General features: G+C 39.4%; 1 protein-coding gene across 2 annotated transcripts in view; it reads left to right on the forward strand.

Moving 5' to 3' along the window:
• The window catches only part of COL15A1 (collagen type XV alpha 1 chain), a 125,353-nt gene extending 107,817 nt beyond the window's left edge, over positions 1-17,536 (forward strand). For both annotated transcript variants that reach the window (XM_033081819.1, XM_033081826.1), the window contains 10 exons: positions 3,628-3,677; positions 5,409-5,519; positions 6,879-7,023; positions 10,194-10,258; positions 11,222-11,350; positions 11,521-11,580; positions 12,763-12,822; positions 13,765-13,950; positions 14,960-15,075; positions 15,406-17,536. In XM_033081819.1, the coding sequence (XP_032937710.1) occupies positions 3,628-3,677; positions 5,409-5,519; positions 6,879-7,023; positions 10,194-10,258; positions 11,222-11,350; positions 11,521-11,580; positions 12,763-12,822; positions 13,765-13,950; positions 14,960-15,075; positions 15,406-15,622 (1,139 nt within the window). In that variant the 3' untranslated portion in view covers positions 15,623-17,536. The remainder of the gene's footprint in view (positions 1-3,627; positions 3,678-5,408; positions 5,520-6,878; positions 7,024-10,193; positions 10,259-11,221; positions 11,351-11,520; positions 11,581-12,762; positions 12,823-13,764; positions 13,951-14,959; positions 15,076-15,405) is intronic.
• Positions 17,537-19,854: the final 2,318 nt, after the last annotated feature.

Genomic DNA, 19,854 nt, shown 5'->3' on the forward strand with positions numbered 1-19,854 from the left:
TTTTTTGGCATTTTAGAAAGACATCATGGACACTTCCTGAGATATCATTTTGTTATCAGTCTTTCTGAGCCAATTGTGCAAAAATCCACATTTCAGGGTAATATACCTGTGCATTCTGAGTTCAAGGCAGTCAGTTGTTGGTGAGAGTAACACTTCTAATAGGAGGTAGAAAGATTATTATAAATAGATTATTATAGATAATAGATTATAGATAAATAGGTTTATAATAGATGATTATTAATAATAGATTATTTCCATTTCAACCAATTTTTTAATATTTTCTGATTTATTTGTGAAAATCATGAAGAGTTTGTGTGCACTGAAAATACCAATTCACTAGCAGTAGGAGCATCATAAGAATTATTCTTCACCCAAAGATTTGCTTTCTGTATCAAAAAATTGATACACAATGCTAATCCTTACAAGTTAAAAAAGCATTACAGAAACAAGCGTCTGTTTAAAAAGATTTTAATTACAAATGCTTTATTTTCTGCACACTTTTTGAAATCTCATATACTGAGATAAGGCTTCAATTGCTGCCAGAAATAATTTGAAATAGAAACTGCAATATATTGAATTAATGTTGCTATGCCGTATTTATAGTAATTTTTGTTTAATGCATTGATAATACAGTAATTTCACAATTATAAGCCGCACCATTTTGACTAAAATTTTGGCCCAAAACCAAAGTGCAGCTTATAATCAGGTGCGGCTTATATATGGACAAAGAACAAAAAGTTGCCGTTTTAGTCTGGAGGACAGGTGTCTGCTGAGAAAGGCAGGAGCTTCTCTTTGAAATGGAGAATGTAAACCCCCTCCCTCCAAATTATTATAATTTTGAAATCAAGGGGCTTTCAGGCAAAAATATGGGAATTAGGAATAACAGTTCTTTTCTAGGGAAATTAAAATAGAAATACAGTACTACAAAGAAACAAACTCCAAACCCTGACAAAGTCAGAGTACAACCTGACACCCCGTCAGGCAGGGTGTTGGTAGCAGTCCCATTAAATGGTGGCTGCATCCTCCTGCAGTGACAGATGTGATTCAGTTGAAGCAGTGCTCCTATAGAAGGTGCAGTTTCCCTCCAGAGGAGCAGTGGTGATGTGGAGAAATCCAGTTTTCCTCTGGAGTCCAGTGGAGAAAGGGGCTCCCTTAGTGTCCCAAAACCTCTGTTTTATCTTGGTGAGAAATGTTGGGCTCTTCCCCCTGGCTGGACCAACTTCCAATGGGATGCAGTAATTTTATCAGTCACACAGTGGGACTCAATGGGCCATTAGCAGAAAATGACTCTCTGGAGGAAGGATGGGTTGTGAAAAGATAAAGAACAATGCCCTGCCTGGTTTCAATGGATGGCCCATTAGCAGAACATCTCCAACGGAGATAAGGATCACTGCCCCCACCCTCAACAGATGGTGATAGAATAGATACCTTTTATCACACTCTGTATTGTAACCCAGGACTATTGCTGACACCCGGAATTGCACCTTATAATCAGGTATGGCTTATAATCGTGAAATTACTGTAACTATATTCTCTCCATATAATAACTATATAAACCCCTCACTATATCTACATAGAAAACCCCTCACTATATCTACAGAGATATTTTTGGTTTTGTTCCAAAGACATAATTCTGCTGACTGAAGATGATATTTTAGTTATTTTGAAGACAACATCTCTTTGTTGTAGTAAAACCAATTTTCCTGTCTTGTCCTCATTAATTTTTATTCTGATCCAATATCTTAAAATAAGCAGTTAGCAACTCCAGTCATCAATAAACTTGTCGAAAACAGAAGCAAGAAACCTTCCTAAACAGAAAATAAGAAAATTCTCTCTTCTGTGCTGGCTTATCCACCACGAACATACCTGTTTCTTTTCAGGTTCTGTATTGAATAAAAATTAATTTCTTATACGTATTTTCTTGCCTATATCTGATGATTTCAGGTGCTTCATAGGAAGAAGATTATGAGAGGATTGTTCTTATGATTTTGCTGCAAAACTGCAGCTAGTAAAGGACAGTGAAAATAAAACAAGAATTCTGGTTAAACTGAAAACTCTAATCACTTTTCTCCTAAAATAACAGAGATTCATTCATTTGATCCAATAGATCAACTGGCTCCAATGTTTTGTTCCATGTGAAGTTGAAGCATGCTAACTAAGACCAATTCTGTCAATGCTTTAAAAAATATTCCTGTTTGGTGTTTGCTTAATGATGTAGCTGCTAAAATATTCTTTCATAGAAAGCAGTTCTCTGGTTCTCACAGGTGTTCACATAACCACTGACAGGGAAAATTTACAAGCTGGTAGTTGCATAATTAAAGTACAGGCTTTTTTCAAAAAAACCTTTTCTGAGGGAAAGGTGGCTGAAACTCTTGCCAGTACATTTGCTGTGTTCCAGAAACCAGAAAAAGCTTTTTGCACTGTAGTATTTGTCCATGCAGCGGATTTATTTTGTGCTTTTCACAAAATGTCACCTCTCCAACCTTATAAACGGTGTCTATTAATTGATAATATGCAAAAATATGAAGGTAAGACAAAAAGTATAAGAGCAAACTCAAAAGACACGGGCTTCATGCACCATACTCACTCCTAGATTATTTGCTGGTCATCCTAGAAAGACCTCAGATAGTGCTCAGTGTAGAGATTAATACTAAGCAACATCTGAGAAGGACACCTGCCATTCCATTCCACCATTCCACCTGTCATTCCCTGCCCCTCACAAGGATCAAGCAGGTCACTGCTGCAAGCTGTAATTGGTAAGGCAACAATAAATTCAAAACATGCCATAATGAGAATACATTTCTGCCCCATGATGTCTGCTTGATTTAATTTTATCTGAGGTGGCACACTGGGAAATTAATCCTGTGGCTGGCAGAGGGTTGGGCCCAAAGATCTCAAAAATTAATCAAAACACATTTGAAGGAAATTCATTGAACTGTTATGGAAAGTTGCAAAATACGGGGGTTTTTTTCCCAAATGTATACCAAGCACAAAATATTTGAAGGCTTTTTGAACCTTTTGTGCAGGCTCGACAATTTTGGCTGAGCAACACTGGCAGACAGCACGGGTGGTATAACCATTAAATCTGATATTGGTTTTCATTGCAGAAAAATGTCAAGGAAGAGTTATTATACAATTGACAGAACAGCAGCAACACTATCTCTTTCTCTTGTCAGCTCTGGTACTGTCTTTTCAGGAAAGATCACACATCTACTGATGGATCACCCCACTACCAGCAAAACATATGAAAAGCTGCTCTTTTATCTTGGCTTCCATCAAAGGGGTTAACTCAGATGCGTCTCTTTCACTCCTCCTCCCAGCTACTATGTTTTCAGAAAACTGGGAATTTTTCATATTTGAGACTTCTTTGCTTCTGTTTTTTCTGAAATCCCAATCAGATTCAGAAGTTATTAAGGTAGAAGAGTGACAAATAGGACACAGACTAGATAGGCTGCATAAGTCTTGCTTAGGAAACCAAACTAAAAATATCTGCTTGATATAAAGGTTAATGCCATTATTGTAAATAGTTTTCCTTTAAACTCTTAAACCAGTAATAGCAAAAGCAGTGCTTTTAAAACGAAAATTACAGATAATTATTGTACTTTATTGTATTTCTTCATTTTTCAGGTCCACCTCTGCCTCCATCATATTTCAGCCACTTTATTAATAGCATAAAGGTAATTATATCCCATTTGTGTTTGAGTTCTGTTAACCTTTTTTTAAAGTGTACTTTACTATAAATTAAGCACAAACCAATGCAACACGGTGAGATACACAAATATAAGGGCATCAGTAATTACAAATTATGTTCATTTCTTAAACTCCAGCTACATAGGCACATTTATTCATATAGAGATAGCAATTTTCAGAGGTCTAGAAAGATTACTTTTGAAAGAAACTTTATTACTGAGGCTTTTTACCTTTCCAGTGGTATTAAAGTGAGTCATAACTCACTGTTACCTAACGTATCTGCCTCAAATGAATGCTTTTGTTTCCATGCCAGGTAAAAGACATCCATTTCCTAAAGGGCTTCTAGAACACTGGGTGAGGGGAAAGGGCAGTGGAAATCACTTCCATGTCATGTTATTTATCTTTTAAACACACTGAATAAAATTAAATTATGGAAACTACTTGTCCTGGAAGCTCTTACAGCGAAGTATACCCATACCTTGACTTTTTTGGTCTCTCGCTGTTCTGTTCTTCTCTTGGCTGCTTCAACTAACAAAAATTAATAAAATATTATATTGTTTTAAATGTTTTTAGGTGAATAAGACTCTTTACCAGTAGAAGAACTGAAAAAAATTGAATCAAATTATCATTTAATGATACTACCAAAAGTGTTGTGTTGGCAATCTCTTGGAAGGACCCTTGCTGCCTGGTTTTAGGATTTTATTTCTGCTTGGCTGAGTCTACCCAAGTTATTCCTGTGGCATAAAGTGTCCCATTTATGTGGCAAAGCTGATAGGTTTCTTTGATCTTATGGTGTAATGTCTGTAGCTTTACAGATTTAACTACAAAGAACTCATTTTTCATCTAGTCCTTCAGCTCCCCAAAATGGCCTAGAATAAAGAAACTTTTTGAGTGGTGTCTACTGGGACTCTACAAATACTAAGTGTCAGAGAAGGAGCTGTACATAGCCAGGTTCTCTGGCTGTCTGCAGATACCTGCCATTCTTACTTTGCCCTTTGCCTCTTCTATCCACAGATCTATTTCTCAGAAACATGAAAATAGTAGACAAAAAAAAATTAAAGGGGAAAAGAAAGCAGACAAACAGAAAAAAATAATGTGAGGACAAATGTATAGATGCTGTGGCTCATCTTGCGCAGGGACATAATAATGTAGTACCTCAATGCTTCTTCTTACCTGTTTCTCTGTTTCCCAAACTAGTTGATAATCAGCCATGCAAAACAGGACATACAGTTTCAAGTGTTTGCAATTTCGTGGTGTCTCTTCTGTCCTCCTGCTACACACCCCCACCCCTGCTCTGCTCACTTTGTCACATACTTTCAAATAGCTGTCCAATTGATGTCAATCTTGTTTTACTTTTTCCTTGGTGATGGAGGAAAGCACAAAGCCAGCCTTTTATTCTTCCTCCAGCTCTCCCTTCGCCTCCAGCTACAGCACTGAACAAGGTTTTGCTGGTCAGAATAGCAGAAAACAGCAACAGAGGCATTTTTTGTGCCTCCACCTAACCCCACCTCCCCTAGCCCTTGACCTGAGTGAGCCTTGTAGCCTCAATAGAGAAAGCATCCCTTTTCATCCCATATCCCACAAGAAGAAAGTGCTATTAAAAACATTTCAAGCAGGTGCTTTCCTTTACCAAACTCAGATTTCACATAAATTTAAAAGTTCAGTGCATTGTGTTCCTGTCTCACTTCTCAACATTTTAAAATACATTTTCTTCAAAGGGTGAAAAAGGAGACAATGGAGTCACTGGTGTAAAAGGAGAAAAAGGAGAACCAAATGGAGGGTTTTTTCTGACAGGACCTCCTGGACCACCTGGAAGACCAGGATTAATCGTAAGTCATGCAAGTTGTAGAATGGGAATATTTGTGACTACCCTTTTAGAATTATTTTAGAAGGCACTAAAAAGAGACAAACATCAGGATTGCTGGAACTATACAAAAAATTACATGCTAAGCATTAAGTGAATAGGAGAAAATTGCATTAAGTGTAAACACAGACACTTCACTGTTGTGCACAGAATTACTTTGCTTTGAAATACTGACGTAATGTTGTGCTCAGCTGTCTCATATAGCTACACTAGTATGTACATCATGCTATTAATTAACAGCATTACAAATCAAAGCAGCATGTATAATTTGTGATGTTACTACTTATACCCCCAAACATACCAAAATAGGCCATACAAAGTTAGTCAGAAGCTTACTTGAAAATTATTGGCCATCTAAAGAATTAATCCTGCTTTCCTAGTGATCCAAAAGCATGACTGAAAAGACCAGTGTGCAGTCATCTGGACCATTTCTATAAAATTCAGCCACTGTCTACTGTCTACCTTTTAATTTTATCTTCTTCCGATTGCCACCACAGCTGCTTTGGAATAAAATGCACCAATTCTTTGGAAGCTAGTTTAATCCTGGGATCTGGCAACAAATATGGGCATTGCATTCCTCTATTGCCACGTCTGTGTCAAGAATCATGAATGAGTAGGCCACAGCTGAGGACGAAGCATTAGGTTGGCAAGACCACTCTCAAAAATCCCCCTGGTTCTATTCCACATTGCTCAGAGCCATCTCCTTGTTCAGAAGCAGTTCTACTGGCAAGAATGAACTGGATGGCACAGCTGAGTTCTCCTTGTCCAGGGTCCAGTGTGTTCCACGTCTGCAGGATGGTGTGAGCACGGAGCACAAGCCCTCCTCAGTCAGGCTAAACTGGAATTGGAGTTGAGCCTTTTTATTCTGCAAGTCTGACAGCCGGAGAGGTTAAGGGCTAGCATTTGATCACAGGAGGGAGAAGACAGCACTCGTCATGAGGTGCACACTCTGCACAGACACACTTTACATTAAAGTTTTCCACAAACTCTCTGAGCCCATCAAAGCAAGCAGTCTCAGTATGAGCAGAGCAGAGATCCAGGACTTTGAGAGCACTGTTGAGTGTTTTGCAGGTAACAGCTACTCAGGGATAGGTATGATAATTTTCAGAAAGTTTTCTGAAATTTAAATCCTTGACTTTATTTCACTATGTGGTTAAAATTTTCATTTTCCATTATACCCATGCTTCCCTGGAGAAAATTGCCTACAGACTCATGTCTAAATGGTGGTGTAGTGGCAGGCACATGGTGAATGTTGCCACTAGAGATGATGGCCCTGCAGCAGTGAAACCAATACATTCAAGGAAATACTTTTCACCACTGACAGGGACCAAAAGGGGACTCAGTTGTTGGACCCAGAGGACCTCCAGGATTACCTGGCCTGCCTGGCTTACCAGGCTATGGAAAAATTGGACCTCCTGGCCCACCTGGACCACCTGGACCACCAGGGCCCCCTGCAATATATGGCTCAGGTGAGCTTTTCAGTGTATATGGGAGTGTACAGCCATGTGCCCACAATGACCAGTTCTTTCACACCTGGCACCCTCTCTGCATACCTGAATCAGGTTGTTCCCCACTCTCCTCCTGCCCTCCACCAATTTCTCCTGGGGGTGAGTTGAAACTGAGAGCACAAAAGGGACAATTTCTATTGCCAGAAAGTTTTCACTGACTAGTGAGAGGGCTATTGCGTGAAGGATCTTGCTGTGGCTGTGGTTGGGAGGAAATATGCATAGCAAAGACAGGTTACATTGTCAGCTTTGCAAAATCCATCAAATTGAGCAGCTGGCTAATTTAGGACAAAACACTCTTCTTGTGGAGAATGGAACTAAATACAGCTGGTGGCCATCACAAGGGGTTTTTCCCAGGGCTCAGTATTGAGTCCAGACCTATCCAATATCAATTATCTGGGCTAGGAGATAAAAAGCACACCTTAGTGAGTTCACCCCCAAGTCAGGAGGGAAGGTTGATCTGCTGAACATGAGCCAGCAGTGTCCAGGTGGCCAAAAGGCCGATGGCCCTGGCCTGTATCAGCAATAGTGTGGCCAGCAGGACCAGGGCAGTGTTTGACCCTCTGTACTTGGCACTGCTGAGGCCACACCTCGAGTGCTGTGTTCAGTTTTGAGCCTCTCATCACAAGAAAGACATCGAGGGGCTGGAGCGTGTCCAGAGAAGAGGAACAGAGGGGCAGGGTCTGGGGCACAGGTCCTGTGAGGAGCAGCTGAGGGAGCTGGGGGTGTTTAGCCTGGAGCAAAGGAGGCTCAGGAGAGACCTCACTCTCTACAACTGCTTGAAAGGAGGCTGTAGCCAAGAGGGGCAGCCTCTTCTCCCAAGTTACAAGCAACAGGACAGGAGGAAATGGTCCCAGATTGTTCCAGAGGAGGTTTAAATTGGATATTAGGGAATTTTTTTTAACCTAAAGGATTACCACTGGAACAGGCTGCCCGGGGAAGGGGTTGAGTCACAATCCCTGTAAGCCTAACCATGGGAATTAGGGATATGTTTTAATTGCAGACTTTGCAGTTCTGGGTGTTGCCAGTGGAGGTGATGATCTTAAGGGTCTTTTCTAACCCAAGTACTTCTCTGATTTTCTGATAAAAAGGACAGTACAGTTTAGGTCTACAATGAGACTGCTGGAGAACTGCTTCTAAAAACTAGTTGCTATGCAAATGCTGAATAGAAATGAAACTTCAGGTTGCTTACTCTGCCTTTAATGGTTTTCAACTTACCGGGTTAGAAAAGGAGCAAAATGTGCCACAAATAGTCACATCAAGAGAGGAATTTTGCAAACAAGGTGACGTCAAAGGGAGTATGTGGTTAGAAATTGAGTGTCACAGTTCAAGACATTTGTGCTTTTGACTCCTTTTGGGTCACAGGTTTCCTAAAGGCAAGCCTCATATGTTTCTGTTCAGCCTTGGGTATGAGTGGATAGGGTTCCTCTGACATTACTTGACAGGTATGCCTGAGAAAATGACTGATTCCTCCCTCTAGGATCTGTGACCAGCATGGGAATCCAGCCAGGTAAAACCAGAGCAGAGCATTCCTTAATCTCAGCTGAAGATGGTGTACTAGTAGAAAGGGAGACTTCAACTGGATATGGATGCTGTGACAGAGCAGCATTTTGACAGGTCTACCGAATACAGGTCTCCTTTACTGAGAACTAACAATTAGCCTGTTTTCCCACAAGACCTGTGCTTCCAGTACGCTAGTTTGGGGAGAAGACATCTCTCTTCAATTTGTTCTCTCCAGGTATTCCTTGAACCTGGTCAGCCTTGTTTATACAGCAGGTGAGACTTCCAATCTGTCATCCAGTCGATAATATTAATTTAGTCCATCAGAAGTATTCATCCTCTGAATAATATTTGAGAAAGAAAAAATCCTTAACATATTCAACATTGGAACATAGGCTTTATGTGAATCAGCACCCAATCATCAATACAGAGAGATCCACAGCATCCATGAAGCACATAAAGGTCTTCAGGCCTTTTCCTGTGTAATTTAGATTAAGCACTTCTGGATATTAGCTAAGGCCCAGTCAGACAAAACAAATTATTATTATTAGTATTCCGTCCCTATACTTTCATTTATGCTCTCTGCCATTAGTCTTCATCATCCTCCTACACATTTTCCTCTTTGCTTTGTAAAAGGGTTCTTTAGGCAGAGCACATTTTACTAAATGTCCAGAAGAGATGTTGATTTATTCCCTATCTTCGAGGTTCAGTTATCTCTTTTAAAGCTATTACTATCTGTAATTTCTGAGTTCACATACTGTAGTATGGCGGTCACATATTGTGATGTGGGGAAAGAGGAGTAGCTTATCTGCAGGTAAACAGCTCTGAATACCTCCGAGAGCTGACCTCCTTCCACTGCCATTGGCATGAAGGACTTGCTCTGGAGTATCCTTGCAAATGCCTCAGCACATAGATTCTTCCTGTAAAAAGTGATTTCGAGGCTCCTCTGGGTTTCTCAAAACCAAACAAGCCTCGTGTAGAGGCTCTTCCTTGCAAACAGCTTTGAAGTTCCTTTATCATGCTAGGCATTTGCACAAAATGCTTTTAGTCTTCCATATCTTTGAGTCTTTCCTGCCTTAAAAGAAGGAAGGTTTTACTCCAGAAAACAGCTCAAGGTGAAGAAATTCACTTTTGGAGTAGGCACCAGGTGGTATAGACTGTGTTCTTGGAAATTCAAGTTCATATCCCTGAAGAATCCTTTTTTGCTTTGTAACACAAGCTGAGCTTATACATGTTAATTTTTCATCTAAGGAAAAGTAAAATTTTTTTGCCTTCAAAGTAAAAGATTAAATTACTCCCTCAAAGTTCTTCCTCTTCCATGTGCACTAGCTAAAAGAACAGCATTCTGATCAATTTAAATGGGTTTTGTTCTTCATTTGCCATTTCTACAACCGATTGCAATCTGTTGGCCTTAACCTCCCAAAAACAGAGAAAAGCTTGTTTCATCATTGCTTCTAAAAAAACCCTTAGAATGTATTTTCTGTAGTTGACTTGAGGTATTCAGGACATGACTATGGCTATTTAAAACTTCCACTGCTCCTGGACACCATCACTAAGTCCTTTTTTTGCGTCAGTCACATTTTCTCTCAAAAAAGATGACCTTCAGCATGTATTGTATGCTTATTTTATTTTAGCAGCTGCAATGCCTGGGCCACCAGGTCCTCCTGGAGAGCCAGGGTCACCTGCCACCAGGAATCTGGTAAGAGAGCAAAGTAAAGAATTTTGCTAGAGAAAATTTTCTTCAAAACTTTTGGTGGACACTGATAGCACTGAAAGAGGAGTGCAACTTCCATTCTGTGTTTGTATTTAGTAGAATATTTTATAAACACCATAATTTTAAAATGCAAATTGTAGATTTCCCTAGCAAATCTAAAAATCATTGTGCCAGAGAATACATGTAAATTTGTTTCCTTTTCTTGTATTATGAAATGAATCAAAATTGGATCCAAGATATCCATGAAGAAAGGAAAAAATAGCTAAGGCAGAAGTCTAAGTAATTTCTAAATTCAGAATTCATCGTTTCTGTAAAAATAAATAAATAAATAAATAAATAAAACCCAAAAAAAAGCCTGAAAAAACCACCCCCAAAAGTCCCATTCAAGCTAGAAGAGGGCATTCATTAGAATTCTCAGGGGAGAAACACGTATTCAAATACAGGTGCCCCAAGACAGAACACTGTAGTTGCAGGGTGGGAGCTACTGTCTCCAACAGAAGGTCTGAGCTTACTTAGGTCAAAACAGAGATTTTTTTTAAATATATACAAATCTATAGTATGGTCTTCATTAGTTATAAAGCACTCATATGCCTTCTGATAATGAAGAAATGAGAAAAAGAAATATGAAAGAAATTGCACTTTCCTGAAATTTGTCCCAGTTTTAAATTACTGCAGTTCTCTTCTGAACTCTGCCATCTTGACTCAGGAGTGCAACAATCTTCACTCTGTATAAAATTTGTACGAAATTGCTGTTGTTCTGCTACAATCCACAGAATGATGATGCTGGTATGACAAAGCAAGATACTCCTATTACTTTATGGATTAAGTTACATAAAACTGACTTTATGAGCATTTCCTGCTTGACATTTATGTGTCCAAATGACACTATTTAACTTGCAAAATGTTTTGTGTGTCTGATGAAGTATGTTTCACTTTCCTATTTGACAGGTTACAACATTCCAAAACATTGAGGGTATGTTGGAAAAAGTTCATTATGTAGCAGAAGGTACACTAATCTATCTGAGGGAAACCAGTGAGGTTTTCATCCGTGTTCGGAAAGGATGGAGAAAATTGCAGGTACTATTGCACTACACCCTAATTTTTTCCAACTCTCTTCCTCGCAATGAAGGTGAGGGAGATATTTTTACAGAGGGAGAGAAGTATGGGTGCAAAGACTCCTTTTTTTTTTAAATTCAGAAACTCCTGGTGATATGTTTTTGTTCTGCTCTCCTTTTTGTTTCTTTCAGCTTGGTGAGCTAATTCCCATCCCTGCTGACAGCCTTCCTCCTCCAGCCATATCAAGCCATGTAAGTACAAAATACTGAAAAACTAAGCCTAGGTGTGTGATACACTTGGCAGAAGTTGTATGCAGATCTCTGCACAACCTGATTTTCCACCGAGGTTTGTCAGTTCAAAATAAGCATCCTACCACTATATAATCTTACAGATTGATTTGCTTGGACAGCCAACTCTGTTTCCAGTATCTTCTCAGATTCCAAACACTACAGAGACAAAGCAACATTTACAAAAAGCAGAATAAAGTAAGCTACCCAGAAAACATTCCAGAAAACAAAACAAACAAACAAAGCAAGCAAACAAAAACAAAACAAACAAAAACCAAAATGAAACAAAAGAGACCGAAAAATGAACAAAAGAAAAACCAAAAAAAACCCCACAAACCCACAGAATTGTGTTTCATAAGACTGGAATCAGTCATATCAAGCCTCTAACCCCCTTCAAGGAAGGTCAGAAAAGAGTTTCTGAAAAGTAGATTTTCTTTGAAAGGTTACAGTCCTTTATTCAGTGTACCATAATCATCACCTGAATGTAGCTTACCCCACAGTGCGCAGAGGGTGCACTCTAAAGCCTCAATTGTTAGTGTGGATCTGACCCCACTCTGCAAATCATTGTACTAGCCTGCATATGAACATGATGTCTGTCCCAAAAAACTGTGGGAGGATAAAAACCAAGAAATTACAAAGGAAATAGAAAAGGGTTTTTTGATGACAGTTTAATTGGTCTGCTGAGAAAATGAAAGGGCAAGAGAGTGCTAGCAAGGAGCAGTGAGAAGGAAGATGACCAGAAACAAATAAAAAAGGTTGGAGTAGGTCAGGGAGAAGTTCACCTAGCACACTGGGAAAATGTCTAGACCTCAAGTTATAAGAAATTTTCTGCAGTTGACACCACCTGAGTTTCCCATCTGCTACAGCCGGTGGCTTGTTACTCATACTTGCCAGAAGAAACTTTGCTGTTCCGGAAACAATTGACACGGTTGAGAAGTGTTTCCACCCATTACGTTTTCTGTTTTCACACCCTCCTTACCCTTTCAGTTTTGATTTTCCTCGTCTGTTCTTCTGCTCCTACCGAGAGCAGACTGCTTTCATGCAGGACTCCAGGCGTGATTAAATTTTTATTTTAAAAATTACTGAGTATCTAAAATTCTGGTATTTAACATTTTTTTTTTTGCTTTGCTTTTGTTCAAATAACAGGGATTTCAGTCTATTCCAGCACTGAGACCAGCATCAAATGTGAACCATGGAAAACCAGCAGTAAGTATGAGACCTGTATTGCAGCTTCAGATCTGTGCTTTGTAATGTGATTTGGCATCTTGAGCGACAGTTGCGATATTTGCTCTTCAAACTCAGACATTTTACTTCAAAATTTACAAATACACTCTAACTTGCTCAGATATCTCAGACACAATTTGAAATTGTTCCCTCCAGAACTATTTTCATCATCCCAGGCCCTTTCCCATCTCAAAGGAAAAAAAACCCAGACTCTGTGTTAGGAATACCTCTTCATTTAATGATTGTACCTGCAATACAGAGTAACTTCTAAACTAACAATAGTGTAACAATTAAATAATTAAAATCTTCTTTACAATATTTTCAATCTTCACGGTGCTGCTTGGCTTAGATAGACACTTTAGAAGTTAAGCTTTTATTTAAAGGACTTTGAAATATTTAGACAAAGAAAGCAAGGTAACTGAGATATCTAAAAAATGACACCAGAAAGAAAAAAAAAAAGCAAGAATGCGGATTAGTTCTTGCATCTCTGCTGCTTGACTTAAGCATGTTACTTCTTGTATTTTTAAATGGTACCTAGTAACTTCTTGCTACTTGTTTCCATGTTTGTAGGATTTGGGATTTTGTTCATGTGAAAACTCAAAAATTTCCTATTGAAAATATTAGCTACTTCTAAAAGATTTTTATTTTTAGGAGTATATAATCTCCTATGGTTTCCTTTCTATGGTTTCCTTTCTTCTTATCTATGGTTTCCTAAACTTTGAAAAATAAATTGATATTTCTGCTAAGTGTCTCATGGTTCTGGGAAATGTAATGTTACGGCAAAAACTAATTTTCATACCTGTTATGAAGGGTACACGTTCTGTGCTGGCAGGAGGACGGAGCACTGTTTTGTTCCCAATGTGTATCTTCCTTGTGTCACAAACTTTTTTTTTAAATAGTGCTTTTTCTTCTTTTTTCTTCCAGTTGCATCTGGTGGCTTTGAACTTCCCATTGTCTGGTGACATGCGAGCAGATTTTCAGTGTTTTCGGCAGGCCCAGCTTGCCGGTTTGACATCCACCTATAGAGCCTTCCTCTCATCCCACTTGCAAGATCTGGCCACAGTTGTCAGAAAAGCAGACAGACACCATTTGCCAATAGTCAATCTTCAGGTAAAAATGAGTACTTAGTGTTTGGTTTTTTAGGATAGGCTGTAGGTTACCCCAAAAATCTTGGAAAACGGCAAAAGTACTAAGTTTCAGCCCAAACTGCATTTTGTGAAGAAGAAGCTTTGCTTCATATTTCACAACCAGATTCCAGAAACAAAAAAGTAGTGATGAAGTAGGAAACTACTGAGTTATTATGCTCTACCTTTCAGTGTGATCATAGGATGAAATGCCTATTTTTCTCATTTCTAAGAAAAATGCAAATTCTGTGCTTAGGAAGGATGTTGGATATACCCCAATGAAACGGAGAGGAGAGTCTAGAGCATGAGTCATTTTGTGGTCTGACATAAACAGACACACTCTAAAACTGAGGAAAACAAACCATGTCTTTGTAGCATTGGCTGGCTCCCAGGACAAGCGGCCAAAGGAACCTACAGAAATAACACATGATGCTTGGAACATGTTGAACGGATGCTGCTCTGAAGTGCATGCAAACACAGAGCCTTGAGAGAAATTTGTGAAGACAATATTGTTTCAACTTTGACTGGAAAAACTCAAAAGCAGTTTGAGAGGAGGCCAAATGCAAAGGGTTTGGCCTGAATGTTTGCCACAGTTTTCACAAAACTGTGACCTTAACAGAAGTTCCAGTACAAGTTATGTCTCTATTTTCTCTACAGCTACTATAGTTATAGGCAATTTTTCAAACAATGCCTTAGGAGGAAAAGGGCAGGTGATGACCAAGCTGAATTTTTGGAGTGACAACAGAACAGAGAGACAACTTTGAGGCAAATGCAAGGGCCAGACAGCTATTTACACAGAGATGACAGATGAGACAAGTTTGTTTGGGAATATTATGCAGAAACTTATGCGAAAGATGAAATCACAAGTGTCCTTAAATGCAGATAAAATTTTCAATTTACAGTTAAATCTATAAAGGGATTTGGGATCTGACTTGGTATTTGATGTAGATTTGGCACTCGTTTTGTTTGTAAAAGTGACTTTGAAATTTTAACAGGGAGAAACGCTTTTCAGTAACTGGGAATCTATATTTGATGGGAATGGTGGACAATTCAACATTCATGTTCCAATATACTCCTTTGATGGGAGGAATGTCATGACTGATTCCTCTTGGTGAGTTGACATTACCATTTATGTTTTATATGTTGCATGTAAGAGATTTTTCACTTTTACCTGCTAGTAATAGAAATAGCAGCACTATCTTGGGCCACTAGACATGTGATAGAAATTTCTGACTTTCTTTTTGTCATTCCTCTTTGCCTTTTCTGATAGCCTAGAAATGGGATGTCAGGTTGTGTTCTCCTTTCTCTCCTCTCTGTCCTCATCTTTACCTAATTACTTTGCTTCAAGCACAAGGAATGCAGATGACCACACATCGCAGGTGTGCAGTTGAATAAAGCAAGAGACTTTTCCAGTAAATAACTTCATAATGTTACCTTTCAGGCCTCAAAAAATAATATGGCATGGTTCAACTGCGAATGGGATCCGACTGGTTAGCAACTACTGTGAAGCCTGGCACACAGCTGACATGGGAGCTATGGGACAAGCATCACCTCTGAACACAGGAAAACTTCTTGACCAGAAAGTATACAGCTGTAATAATCTGTTTATTGTTCTCTGTATTGAAAACAGTTTTGTATCCGATCCCCAAAGAAAATAATTCACCTGCTGCACATAGGAATATTCCATTTGACGACAGAAAAAGCTGACACTGAAATTTCATTGGTAATGATGTAAATATTTTAATTTTTGTAATTGCACATTTCAGGACAAAAAATAGCCAAGGAAAACATACCTCAACACAAACCACATTCCAGTTAGGTGGAACATCCAGTGCACACATGACTGGCTTAAAGCCCTTCCTTCCACTTGAACCCCATGTGGTTCGAAGCTTGCCAGCAGTTAACTCATGTTCTTCTGCCTGAGCTGGAGGTCACCTAAGGGCATGAGCCAAGTGTGGTCTGTGAGGAAGATCCAGTAGCCTGCCTCGTAAGCAGTACAGCTCAGCAAGGCTGCTGCTGCTTCACAGAGGAGCTGCATGCTCCGTGCTCTCCTTTTCACTTGCGTAGATTTTGGATACCCAAGGCACTGTTCATATATGCTCATATACATAGTGAATATGGGGGGCTCTCAGGCCTCACAGAGCTCCTATTTGCAAAACAAAGCTTTAAGAATAAAGGTGCTCACCTCCTCTGAGTTTTGGTGGGAACCGAGTACCTGACTCCTGTAAGCTTGTACGGATCTCAGCCTGGTGCTTACACAGAAATGTAGCAGCTCCCACATCTTATTTCAGCTTTTCTCTTAGCAGATTCTAGGCATAGGACTTTATGCAGGAGGAGTGAATTTCACATTGACAAAATCTGGTCTTTATTTTGGTGCTATTGTTACCAGGAAACCTGAAAGCAATGTTAATAGAAAACATCCTGTTTAACTGGTAGAACTGAACAAAGCAAATGCAGACAAATGAACCATCTGACCTTTATTTATTTCATTGCGTATTAGAGGAAGTAATTTCCTTTTGTGTCAGACTGACAAATGAAATATGTCTGTCATGGTTTCTCTAAAATAGGTTCTACACATTGTTATTCCACTAAGTTATATGTAAATTGATTTTCCTTTTTGTGAATTTACCCTTCTGGCATTCACATAATTAAAGAACTGTTAATATAAAAAAACTGCAACAATTATAAGAATGATCAGAAAATGGTAATATTTTTCACTAATATTATCACCATAATATCCAAAGTCTTTTGCTGATGTATTTGTCTACTGCATACTTTAAACAATGTATTTACTTATGTTTTATCAGGCAGTGACTATGGAGGTCAAACTCCACATTATCTTTTTTTTTGAGATTTAAACAAGAATCCGTATTGGAGATACATGTTCATTTGCTGACAAATAGAGTATTGAATAACTAGACAGCATTTGTTGACAGACAAAAGCTAATTACACTTATGATACTAAAATGATGTAATTATACAACTAAATATTTTTAAATCCAGCTTTATTTTTCCAATTGATTATAAAAGCTTATTTCCCAGGGTCAGCTGAATGATATTTTCATTTTTTTCTAGAAAAGCAACAAATGTAAATTACTCCATTATTCAACATGGCAATAAGGCAAAAGCCATTTGTATTATATTTAAAATGTATGCATAACAATTCACTGCACTCACTTATAGCTGACTTATAGCTGACTTTCCTAAAATACTGAATTTTGTGCCAAATTCCTCTAGTTCACAGAGACAGAAGAGTTATTTATGTCCAGCAGGGTTTCGCTCTGAGTCACAGAAGGATCAAGGCGGGGAAATAAAGTGCTTTTATACCTGCTTCAAGCAGGAACCATCTACTTTTAGTCCCTTATGGGCCAGTGGGGTCTCTACTTCAAGCCACTGATCCGCATCAGTCCCCGCTCATCCTCTCCTGAGCTCCAGCAGCACTCGGGGAACTGGCCGTCCCTTTGCCTGGAATTGCAGTGACAAGAGGTGGCAGGGTCATGGGATCACACAGAAGAGGTCTGTGAAGGGGGACGAGAGAAGATGAATAAAAACATGGAGGTTTTAGGAGATACTGAACCAGAGTTTAAGTTGGGTCCAGTAAAATGCATCCAGAGATCTTTGTGCCAGTCCTTTCATGGAGCTAATCCATCTCCGTATCCTGAACAGAGCTTAGCAGGGAACTGAAATGGTTAAGTGCCATCAACAAGTTGCTAAAAAACATTCCATGTTTGCTTCCCATCTCTAACAATAATCTGCAGGCTACAGCAATTTATTGCACACCCTCTAACTGAATACAGAGGGTGAACTGTGCACCACCTGGGCTGCCGTGGTGCTGAATTCACCAGCTTGCTCACACGCCAAGAAGATGCCTTTACCAGAGAATGGCATGAGAGACCTGTTAGAAAGATGATGTTTCCCTTGGGGAAGACAACAATCACAACAACAACAACACACACTTTTTTTCAAAGCTAGTGACGTTCTTTAGGTTCCCTAGTATAATTGAAAAGAAAAATTAATATTCATCAAGGATATGAGAGAAAAAAAATAGCCTAGTACTTAAGAATAAAGTAGCTTTCTACATCAAAGGAGAGCACTTTGTTCAGCATTGCTCCAACATGAAGGTCAGCTGCACTTGAGGAAGAATGTTTTCTAATTCAGGTAAGAAACTGTATAAGGCAAAGTAATCACTAAAATAGCACCAGAGCACGGTTGAAAACAGTAATTGCACAAGAAGTCAATGTAGCAGTTCTAATTGTACTGAATTGTGAATATCCCAATATCCTGATCTGGCCCACTAGTTTTGTTCACTGTAGGTAATCAGCAGGTCTTTCACCCTCCTCAGCTCAGGGACCTTTTCTCTGGGCAATCACAAACCATCTCATGTTACCATCTATCAGTAGCATGCTGCTCTGCCCAGAACTGCAGTGAGAGGAGCAGTTTCTCCTCCCATTTCTGCTTTAATCAAGCCAAACATGAGAGTTTCTGCAGTGCAGCATATCCATCTCAAAGGACTGACAACAAAACTCATTTTGCTGCAACCAAAGGCTGCCAGCCTTGCTTCTGAGCTGTGCAGTAAAAGAAGAACCACTTGCAGCTGTGCAGGGAAAGAAGAAAGACCAACTCGTCCTGCCTGGAAGATTCTACAGTTGCTTTTCTTTGGCATTGAGATTTAGGTATTACTTCTACATTAATACTTGCAAGTCTGGTTTTCACTCCAGTACTGTCCTGGAGAAGAGAAACTGTTTTCTAGATTTTTGAAAAATTAGATGCTAGAATTGCAATTTCATTTTGATGTTCAAGTATACTGGGATTAATGCCATGCATGTGTCTTAAAAAACATCTGATAGGGGTTTGGCTTTTATTTGCTGTCTTGATACATACCTTGAGCCTTCACTGTAACAGTTCCTCCCTGTGGTCTCTCCTTAATGCTTCAACAGTAGCTGCCCAGAGACAGAAATATTTCCAGGTTAACATCTCCTTGACTACTTTGATACTTTTACCTAAACCTGGCCTCCCTTTTTTAACCAGAAGGTTGCTATTTGCTGCATCTTAAAAGGCCTATTCTGCATCTTCATGCAATTTCCACTGTTAACAGTTGATCTAAAATTTTTCTATCATATTCCATTCCACTGTATCCATATTTTTTTTAAAATCCCACCATAACACCACCCTGTTCTTCTCCTAACATTCCTAATTAATGGCTCTATGTACACACAGCCTAACCTGGAGGTGCACCCAGAGTGGATGTCTCAGCTCCAGCAATAGTAGACTTTGCATGTGGGAGAGGGAGCACAAAGTCAGAATATCTCTTCATCCTGTGTGGGCAAAGGACAGTAGTGGAATTACAGCACAGGCTGTGGGGAATTTCTACATTGTGCCAGTTTTCCTGGGGTAGAGTTCTTTTTCTTCTCAATTGCTGGTATGGAGCTGTGTTTTGGCTATGTGTTGGCAACAGTGTTCTTAACACAGAGATGTTTTCCTTCTTGCTGATCAGGGCTTACACAGAGCCAAGGCCTTTTCTGCCTCTCACCAGTGAGGCAGCTGGGGGTGCACAAGAAGTTGAGAGTGGACACAGCTGGGAACAGTTCACCACAGGGATATCCCAATCAGATGGTGTCATGCTCAGCATATAAAATGAGGGCAGGAAGCAGGAAGGGGGAGTAATTCCAGCAATGGCACTTGTCATCCCAAGTCACCATTCCACGTTCCATTCCAGCCCTGCTCTCCTGCATATGCCTTAACAATGCCTGAAAATGGGAGAAGCAGTAAATTAATTCCTTATTTTGCTTTGCTTGTGTGTGTGATTCTTGTTTCACCTATCAAACCCAAACCATGAGTTTTCTCATCTTTACTCTTCCAGTTCTCTCCCTCGTACCACCCTGAGGGAAGT

The sequence above is a fragment of the Catharus ustulatus genome, chromosome 1, assembly GCF_009819885.2.
Source record: "Catharus ustulatus isolate bCatUst1 chromosome 1, bCatUst1.pri.v2, whole genome shotgun sequence".
NCBI classification, from domain to species: Eukaryota; Metazoa; Chordata; class Aves; order Passeriformes; family Turdidae; genus Catharus; species Catharus ustulatus.